This window comes from Salmo trutta, chromosome 9 (genome assembly GCF_901001165.1).
Source record: "Salmo trutta chromosome 9, fSalTru1.1, whole genome shotgun sequence".
NCBI lineage: Eukaryota > Metazoa > Chordata > Actinopteri > Salmoniformes > Salmonidae > Salmo > Salmo trutta.
In genome coordinates, this window is record NC_042965.1 from 43,680,262 (window position 1) to 43,690,709 (window position 10,448).

Here is a 10,448-nt window from a genome sequence, read left to right on the forward strand (position 1 = left end):
TTTGAATGAATTTGCGTGTTTTACGCACCAGCGAAGCTTCTGGGAGAGCGCCATGGTTCTCCTGATTAGAAATAGTTTTTGACTTACAAGTAGTATACATCTCAAATGCCTTACCTGACGAAATTTCTCAGAATCATATAATTTCTATTTGTTCCCCGATGTAAGAATGTGTTAATAAGTTAGGGATTTATTTAGTGATAAAATGTTTTTCAGTGTCTTTTTTAAATAGCCTAATAAACATTTGCCAATAAATCACAGTTCAACATTTAGTTTTGATTTACATTCGGTTGAGTTGTCAACTAACTGTGAATTCAATGTGAAATCAACAACAAATGTCATTGGATTTGGGTTAAAAGTTGAGTGATTTATTTAAAAAAAAAATCCCTTACGTAGATTACTTTCTGCATATCCAATCAGTTTTCCATGTTGATTTAATCACATCACATCGATTTATGTTGGTTAAAATGATGTGGGAACAACAATGATTGAATCTGGGGGTTTTTAACAGTGGGTAATGATATAAAAATGGTTTATTTTGCTTAAAACAAGGTTTGTGAACAACAACAGCAACGCAGCCGTTATCCAGTTTGTGCTCAATCTGAGTGTCGCAGCAGCAGACCATGAAGCAAGGACAGGATGGAGTTGGTCTAAGTTCCTATCTCTGGTGTGGAGCTACAGTTCCTTCCCCTTCAATGAAGAAGTTCATCCTTCAGATCAATGTGACTTCCTTCTGGATCTTTACTCGTGTGCAAAGGCATCTGGGACTAAAAAGGGCAGGAGTCTCATTCCATTACTTCGGCCAGTTTACCAGTCAGCTCCAGCAGTCTGGTATGTGAATCTTGCTAGAAGAAAGGCCTCCGTCTTCCTCGAAGTTCTGAAACTCCAACCAGTGAAAAGGCCAGTGCAGGTGAAATGCTGGTCAGATGAAGAGAGTGAAGTGAAGAGTTTCCTTCAGTGTCTGCCTTACATCTCACAGCTGAGGTGAGTTATCTACAGTACGTCAAACAAACACTGGTATCTACAAAAAAACATGAAAAGTAGTGCCCAGGAATGTCTGTAGCAATACACATACTGTAATTTCCAGACTATAAGCCGCTACTTTTTTCCCACGCTTTGAACCTCGCGGCTTAAAAGCCTATTTATTTTTGTTACAAGCAGTGTTTCGTTAAAGCCTATTTATTTTTGTTACAAGCCGTGTTTCGTTAAAGCCTATTTATTTTTGTTACAAGCCGTGTTTCGTTAAAGCCTGTGTAAAGTTAATTTGTTTCAATGTACCGGTAGGCACCTGCGGCTTATAGACATGTGCGGCTTATTTATGTTCAAAATAAAATAAAAAATCAGTGGGTGCGGCTTATATTCAGGTGCGCTTAATAGTCCGGAAATTACGGTAATCATTCTTTTGCTGCAAGAGTGATCTTTTGGATTCACCTGAAGTACAAAATGTCTATTGTGTGCAACAAAACTTTAACTAAAGCTATGGAAGATAGACATTTTTGCTTCCAGCTTTCAACATGTTTTAATATTGTGTGTTTTATTTTATGTTTTTCAGTTTTAAGGACAACAATCTTGTACACTTCCTACATAAAAATAGAGAGCAGGCCCAGCATTTTGCCGCTCTCTTACAAGCTCATGGCTTTACCCTGTCATTGGGAGGAGAGTTACCCAGGCAAACCTGCACTTCTGTGGGGAGAATCTTGGCCCTGTGTGCCTCAGGAGTGAAACTCGGTCTCACACCCTGCAAGATTTCTCTCAGAGGAGCTTCGATTCTCTTCAGACATCCGTTGATGCTACACAACCTCATGTATGCAAATGTATCAATACTTCAACAAACATAAATCTACACATTTCATTGATTTTCCCTCTGAAGTTTTCATTGATAATCACAGTTTTTTTTTTTTTGCATTACAATTTTCAGACTAAATGAGATCATGACAGTGAAACTGACCAGACTGCTTGCGACTGGTAGAGTCAGTGCTCCAATGGGGGTGGAGGAGCTTTCGCTGGTTGTTGAGAACTCACAACTATCAGAGGATATGCTTTCTAGGGTCCTGAGTAGTGTGGCGTCCCTGCTGAGACTCTGGGCTGTGCAGTGTCTGGACCTGACAGAGTGCACTATCCACGGTCACTCTCTCATCCTGCTGCTGGGTCACCAGGGCCCTCTGAAACTCAAGTGAGTCTGCAGAAGACAGTTATTGCTATAGTCTGGTGAAAGGTTTATGTTTTTATGATTTAAATGTATGCATGCTCTTATGTATGTGGGGCGGCAGGGTAGCCTAGTGGTTTAGAGCGTCGGGCCTGTAACCGAAAGGTTTCTAGATTGAATCCCCGAGCTGACAAGGTAAAAGTCTGTCGTTCTGCCCCTGAACAAGGCAGTTTAACCCACTGTTCCTAGGCCATCATTGTAAATAAGAATTTGTCCATAACTGACTTGCCTAGTAAAATACAAAAAATACATAAAATGTATGTTTTCACCTGACAGACTGTGTCCAGACACTCTGCAGCAGCTGGCTGTAGTTGTGCATGAAGCTCAGGACAAGGACCTGACTCATTCATTCTTAAAGAAGGTTGGTGGAGACCTGACCTCTTGCAGGCTGGACTGGGAAGTGCTTCTTTCTCTGCTGCAGCGTTCAACCCACAACATCACTGTGAATCTCAGAGAGAACTGGCTTTCAAAGAGAAACATCACAGATCTTCGTCCCTTTCTGGGCAGGATTATTTTAAAGAGGTATGGGTTCTTCTGCTTGCCACTTTTAAATCATACTTTATCTTAAGAAACAAAATACATTTGGTTTTTGTGTTAAGAACCGTCATTTTAAAAAGAGCAGTGACTTGTTTCCCCATGATGCAGTGTTGACAGGAATCTGCTGCTGCTGTTCCTCCACTGCTACTCTGCCTCAAAGATCCAGCCAGGGGCAACAGCCCTGCTTGGCGCTCTGCAGCACAGGCTGGACTTCTCCTCCTCTGTGGACCTGTCAACAAAGGACCAGGGGAAGCCTCTGTGTCTGAGTTCTGCTGACTGCAAGGCCATCGTCAGAGTCCTGGAGCAGAGCCGTTGCGTCACAGAGCTGATCCTATGCGATTGTGAGATTTCAGACAGAGCACTCACGAAGCTGCTGCTGAAAATCCCACGCAGAGTTAACCTCAGGTTAGAGAGACATCTGTTCAATAGATCAGTCCAGGCTAATTTTGTTGTTTTTAGAATCCCAGACTTTAGCTTTACAGGCTTGGTTATGAATGACATTTTGCCTTTTCAAAAATGTCGCATCTCTCCATCTAAACTGGGTGACCTTGTCTCTCTTGTTTCTCTCTGACTCAGCCCCAGTAAAGCCATATTGGTTCAACTTGTACAAACTTGTAACAAGAATAATGCAGTGCATCATGCAGGATCCCTGGTCAGAGCCCTGGGTGGGGAGCTGGACCTCAGTGAGACCAAGCTGGATCAGAAGGCCTGTAGATCTCTGGCCCTGGTTCTCATGCATTCAAAGGGTCTGTCAGAACTGGACCTCAGCCGCTGCCAACTCACAGACCACCACCTACAGCCTCTGCTCACACACCTGCACAAAGTCCAAGTCCTGGAGTGAGTGTTTTAAAGATCATGATGAAAATCAAACACAAGAAATACATATTACTAGTTAAAAATAAGCATATATTTGGGAATCTCAATAGATTGTGGTTTTAGATTTAGATTTTAGTCATTTAGCAGACGCTGTGATGTTGGGTATATAAAGATTACAATGCGAATGTGGTTTAACATTTTATAAAAACACAACGTTTCACTCACTGCTTCTTTAAGAAAATTTTATTTGCTTCAGTCAATGTGACGCAACCAAAAAGGCCATGTTGCTAATTCGCTATGCACATGCTGCTAGGGCTTAGTCGTTTTCCTTCCCTAATGAAGACATGTTTGGTTGCTTACTAGTACTAGGCTACTGTAGGTAAAGAAATTATTATGCAATATATATATATTCCCTGTACTTAAATGAAATTATCCCTCCCCTCTCTCTGTGTGTCTCTGTCCTCTCTCTCTCTTTCTTTCTTTCTCTCTTTCTTTCGTTTAGTCTAAGTCATAATGCAATTTCCAACTATCTGAGTAAGAAAATACTGAAAGCTGTCTCCACCAGCAAAGGCCACATAGTTCGGTGAGTTGTGATTATTTGCTCACTGTATGTGTAAGTCATTCTCCATTAGAATTCAATCATCTATACTATCAAATGTGATTGTTTTTTAATTAACTCATGATTGGAAAGTGATTTAACATTTAACAGCGTGGTAGGCTACTCTGTTTTGTAATATGCAGTATTTTGTATTTTTACAGGCTCACAAACAACAGAATGAAAGCCAAACCACTGTTCTAGTCGGCATCCGTCGTTAAGATGACAGAATCTTTCTCCATGTAATCTTGCACACACACACGGTTGTGGGAAGGTTGTCATTCATACCAATATTCATAAAATGTTGTAGGGCATTTTTATTATTGAGAGCTATGTAAAGAGACTTTTTACGGAACATTTGCCTACTTTTTAGTGAGTAGTTCTGAAAGTAGCGCCCAGGAGACAAAACGGGTCCCCAAAAATGTGTACTGTGTCATATACTATGTTAGAACACCTACTCATTCAAGGTTTTATTTTTTTTTTTTACTATTTTCTACATTGTAGAATAATAGTGAAGACATTAAAACTATGAAATGACACATATGGAATCATGTAGTAACCAAAAAAAAGTGTTAAACAAATCAAAATATATTTTATATTTGAGATTTTTCAAATATTCACCATTTGCCTTGATGACAGCTTCGCACACTCTTGGCATTCTCTCAACCATCTTCACCTGGAATGCTTTTCCAACAGTCTTGAAGGAGTTCCCACATATGCTGAGCACTTGTTGGCTGCTTTTCCTTCACTTTGAGGTCAAACTCATCCAAAACCATCTCAATTGGGTTGAGGTCGGGTGATTGTGGAGGACAGGTCATCTGATGCAGCACTCCATCACTCTCCTTCATGGTAAAATAGCCCTTACACAGCCTGGAGGTGTGTTGGGTCATTGTCCTGTTGAAAAACAAATGATAGTGCCAGTAAGCGCAAACCAGATGGGATGGCATATCGCTGCAGAATGCTATGGTAGCCATGCTGGTTAAGTGTGCCTTGAATTCTAAATAAATCCCAGACAGTGTCACCAGCAAATCACCCCCACACCATAACACCTCCTCCATGCTTTACAGTGGGAAATACACATGCAGAGATCATCCGTTCACCCACACCATCTCACAAAGACTCGGCAGTTGGAACCAAAAATCTCCAATTTGAACTCCAGAACAAAGGACAGATTTCCACCGGGTCTAATGTCCATTGCTCGTGTTTATTAGCCCAAGCAAGTCTCTTCTTATTATTGGTGTCCTTTAGTAGTGGTTTCTTTTAAGCAATTCGGCCATGAAGGCCTGATTCACACAGTCTCCTCTGAACAGTTGTGGTTGAGATGTGTCTGTTACTTGAACTCAGTGAAGCATTTATTTGGGCTTCAATTTCTGAGGCTGGTAACTCTAATGTACTTATCCTCTGCAGCAGAGGTAACTCTGGGTCTTCCGTTCCTGTGGTGGTCCTCATGAGAGCCAGTTTCATCATAGCACTTGAAGAAACTTTAAAAGTTCTTGACATTTTCCGTATTGACTGACCTTCATGTCTTAAAGTAATGATGGACTGTCGTTTCTCTTTGCTTACTTGAGCTGTTCTTGCCATAATATGGACTTTTACCAAATAGGCCTATCTTCTGTATACCACCCCTATCTTGTCACAACACAACTGATTGGCTCAAACGCACTAAGAAGGAAAGAAATTCCACAAATTAACTTTTAAGAAGGCTCACCTGTTAATTGAAATGCATTCCAGGTGACTACCTCATGAAGCTGGTTGAAAGAATGCCAAGAGTGTGCAAAGCTGTCATCAAGGCAAAGAGTGGCTATTTGAAGAATATAAAATATATTTTGATTTGTTTAACACTTTTTTTGGTTACTACATGATTCCATATTTGTTATTTCATAGTTTTAATGTCTTCACTACTATTAGATTACCTGTTAGATATTGCTGCACCGTCGGAACTAGAAGCACAAGCATTTCGCTACACTCGCATTAACATCTGCTAACCATGTGTGTAACTGACAAATACAATTTGATTTTGATTTTATATACTATTTTTTTTTTATCAGGAAATACAAACTACCGATCAAAAGACTTAGAATAACTACTCATTCAAGGGTTTTTCTTTATTTTGACAAGAAAATAGAATAAAGAAAATAGTCAAAATAAAGAAAAACCCTTGAATGAGTAGGTATTCTAAAACATTGATTAGTAATGCTAAAACGACAACAACTACACACAAATCTAAGTAAAGGAACGGAATAAGAATATGTACATATAAATAAATGGATGAGCAATGACCGAGCGGCGTAGGGAAGACGCAATAGATGGTATAAAATACAGTATATACATGAGATGAGTAATGCAAGATATGTAAACATTATTAAAGTGACTAGTAATCCATTTATTAAAGTGGCCAAGGATTTCAATTCTGTATGTAGGCAGCAGCCTCTCTGTGTTAGTGATGGCTGTTTAACAGTCTGATGGCCTTGAGATAGAAGCAATTTTTCAGTCTCTCGGTCCCAGCTTTGATGCACCTGTACTGGCCTCGCCTTCTGGATGATAGCGGGGTGAACAGGCAGTGGCTCGGGTGGTTGTTGTCCTTGATCATCTTTTTGTCCTTCCTGTGACATCGGGTGGTGTAGGTGTCCTGGAGGGCAGGTAGTTTGCCCCCGGTGATTCGTTGTGCAGACCGCACCACCCTCTGGAGAGCCTTGTGGTTGAGGGCGGTGCAGTTGCCGTACCAGGCAGTGATGCAGCCCGACAGGATGCTCTCAATTGTGCATCTGTAAACGTTTGTGAGGGTTTTAGGTAACAAGCCACATTTCTTCAGCCTCCTGAGGTTGAAGAGGCGCTGCTGCGCCTTCTTCACCACTCTGTCTGTGTGGGTGGACCATTTCAGTTTGTCCGTGATGTGTACGCCGAGGAACTTAAAACTTACCACCTTCTCCACTGCTGTCCTGTGGATGGGGGCGTGCTCGCTCTGCTGATTCCTGAAGTTCACGTTCATCTCCTTTGTTTTGTTGACATTGAGTGTGAGGTTGTTTTCCTGACACCACACTCCGAGGGCCCTCACCTCCTCCCTGTAGGCCGTCTCGTCGTTGTTGGTAATCAAGCCCACTACTGTTGTGTCATCTGCAAACTTGATGATTAAGTTGGAGGTGTGCTTGGCCATGCAGTCATGGGTTAACAGGAAGTACAGGAGGGTGCTGGGGCACGCACCCTTGTGGGGCCACAGTGTTGAGGATCAGCGAAGTGGAGGTGTTGCTTCATAACTTCACCGCCTGGGGGCGGCCCGTCAGAAAGTCCAGGACCCAGTTGCACAGGACCTCAAGCTTAATAATGAGCTTGGAGGGTACTATGGTGTTGAATGCTGAACTGTAGTCAATGAACAGCATTCTTACATAGGTATTCCTCTTGTCCTGGTGGGATAGGGCAGTGTGCAGTGTGATAGCGATTGCATTGTCTTTGGACCTATTGGGGCGGTACGCAAATCGAAGTGGGTCTAGGATGACAGGTAAGGTGGAGGTGATATAATCCTTGACTAGTCTCTCAAAGCACTTCATGATGACAGAGGTGAGTGCTACGGGGCCATAGTCATTTAGTTCAGTTACCTTTGCCTTCTCAGGATGCTGGCCTTCTAGGCACAGTTCCTCTGTCCAGTGTCTGTGTTCTTTTGCCCATCTTGATGTTTTATTTTTATTGGCCAGTCTGAGATATGGCTTTTTCTTTGCAACTCTGCCTAGAAGGTCAGCATCCCAGTCGCCTCTTGACTGTTGACGTTGAGACTGGTGTTTTTGCGGGTACTATTTAATGAAGCTGCCAGTTGAGGACTTTTGAGGCGTCTGTTTCTCGAAATAGACACTCTAATATACTTGTCCTCTTGCTCTGTTGTGCACCGGGGCCTCCCACTCCTCTTTCTATTCTGATTAGAGCCAGTTAGCGCTGTTCTGTGAAGGGAGTAGTACACAGCGTTGTACGAGATCTTCAGTTTCTTGGCAATTTCTCCCATGGAATAGCCTTCATTTCTCAGAACAAGAATAGACTGATGAGTTTCAGAAGAAAGTTCTTTGTTTCTGGCCATTTTGAGCCTATAATTGAACCCATAAATGCTGATGCTCCAGATACTCAACTAGTCTAAAGAAGGCTAGTTTTATTGCTTCTTTAATCTGAACAGTTTTCAGCTGTGCTAACATAATTTCAAAAGAGTTTTCTAATGATCAATTAGCCTTTTAAAATGATAAACTTGGATTAGCAAACACAACGTGCCATTGGAACACAGGAGTGATGGTTGCTGATAATGGGCCTCTGTACGCCTATGTAGATAGTCCATAAAAAAATCTGCCGTTTCCAGCTACAAATGTCATTTACAACATTAACAATGTCTACACTGTATTTCTGATCAATTTGATGCTATTTTAAATGGACAAAAAAAATTGCTTTTCTTTCAAAAACATGAACAGTAGTGTATATATGTATATATTCTTAATACATTCCTTACTTAGATTTATTTGTATTTGGGTAAATGTTGTGAAACTGTTAATGTTACTTGTTAGATATTACTGCACTGTCGGAGCTAGAAACACAAGCATTTTGCTACACCCGCAATAACATCTGCTAAACATGTGAATGTGACCAATAAAATTTGATTTCGAGCATTGGTGACTGTAACTGTACTGCTAACAACAATTTAATTACGTTTTTTTTGCCGACCTTTACTGACACCGGTCATATTCAACGGCTGTTGTGCGTTTGTAAATTCCTCAGTTATTCTGCGCTCTGGGACACTCGGGGGCGGCAGGTAGCCTAGTGGTTAGAGTGTTGGACTTTTAACCGAAAGGTTGCAAGATCGAATCCCTGAGCTGACAAGGTAAATATCTGTTGTTTATGCCCCTGAACAAGGCATTTAACCCACTGTTCCTAGGCCGTTATTGAAAATAATAATTTGTTCTTAACTGACTTGCCTAGTTAAATAAAGGTAAAATAAAAAAATGTAGTAAAACACTCAGACAAGTGCTCTGAAATTGCAGTAGCCAGAGTGAATTTATGAATTCACCCAAGGTGTAGCCTGGGGAAAAAAACGGGGCACACTATTAAAAAGATTTTTACAGACTATAGTTAAAACAAAAACATTGTGGACGCTATACTGAGTGCTCTTTACAAGTTTTTGATTTCAGCGTGACATCAAAAAGTCGCTACAATTAAAACTAAATCTGTTTTGTCTTTGCATTGCACCGCCCAAAAAATACCCACCATTTTAGAACTATTAACTGTTGTTAGAATACTGCCTGCCATATTTAGAATTTGGAACTTATTGATCATCAGTTGCTATATCCAACAAAGAATCTAAGTGTGTATACTTAAGTCAAAACTGTTCCTACTTCACTTATTTGGTAGGACATTGGCATTGTGTATCATAGTCACACATATACCATATGGCCTATTTATGTCTTTTATTAAATTGATAGAAACAATACATTTGGAAGCAACATCTAATTTGTATATACACATTCACATAATATAATAAATTAACAAGAAATCACACTATCAACCCAGCCTCTCTAAACCCAGCCCCTGTTACAAGTTAGTAATTTTGAAATGATTAAGAGCCAATCAGAGCATCCTTTGTTGACTGAGTCGGCAACCAGTACATTCAAAGTTTCCTGAAACATGTGAAGAATGCAATCCATAGAAGCAATAATCATTTTGACCCCAAAGTTACTGATATAAATAAATAAAAATACATTCACACCACCAATATGCTGTATATGTTGATGTATTCCAGACCATTTCAAGAGCATGAGAATATTACCTGATATTTCAGATAAAAAATCACAACTACGGTAGAGTAGCCAGACTATGTCTGTCAGTCTTCGTCGTCTGACGAGGAGGAATCAGCGGACCAAAACGCAGCGTGTTTAGTGTTCATGTTTATTGAAATGACTGAACACTAAAACAAAACATAACAAAGCGAATACTGACAACAGTTCCGTCAGGTGCAAAACACTAAACAGAAACAAACTACCCACGAAAACCCCGTGGGAAAAGGCTACCTAAGTATGGTTCCCAATCAGAGACAACGATAGACAGCTGTCCCTGATTGAGAACCATACCCGGCCAAAACAAAGAAATACACAAAACATAGAAAACGGAACATAGAATGCCCACCCTAGTCACACCCTGGCCTAACCAAAATAGAGAACAAAAATCTCTCTATGGCCAGGGCATGACAATGTTTCCACAACTAAAGCCAATTTACTAAATAATCGATTGCTATTTCATTGCAGTTCACCCAACATTATTAGGCTCTGCTAGAGT

General features: G+C 40.7%; 1 protein-coding gene across 7 annotated transcripts in view; it reads left to right on the top strand.

The window, feature by feature from the left end:
* LOC115200622 (uncharacterized) overlaps positions 1–4,508 on the top strand; it is a 30,898-nt gene extending 26,390 nt beyond the window's left edge. For 5 of the 7 annotated variants that reach the window (XM_029763814.1, XM_029763813.1, XM_029763815.1 and 2 more), the window contains 8 exons: positions 550–981; positions 1,550–1,801; positions 1,916–2,170; positions 2,480–2,725; positions 2,849–3,145; positions 3,317–3,577; positions 4,059–4,139; positions 4,316–4,508. In XM_029763814.1, the coding sequence (XP_029619674.1) occupies positions 550–981; positions 1,550–1,801; positions 1,916–2,170; positions 2,480–2,725; positions 2,849–3,145; positions 3,317–3,577; positions 4,059–4,139; positions 4,316–4,355 (1,864 nt within the window). In that variant the 3' untranslated portion in view covers positions 4,356–4,508. Of the gene's footprint in view, positions 1–549; positions 982–1,549; positions 1,802–1,915; positions 2,171–2,479; positions 2,726–2,825; positions 3,146–3,316; positions 3,578–4,058; positions 4,140–4,315 lie in introns of those variants that run through there. The other 2 variants (XM_029763818.1, XM_029763819.1) reach the window with 2 other exon arrangements.
* The last annotated feature ends 5,940 nt before the right edge of the window (positions 4,509–10,448 follow it).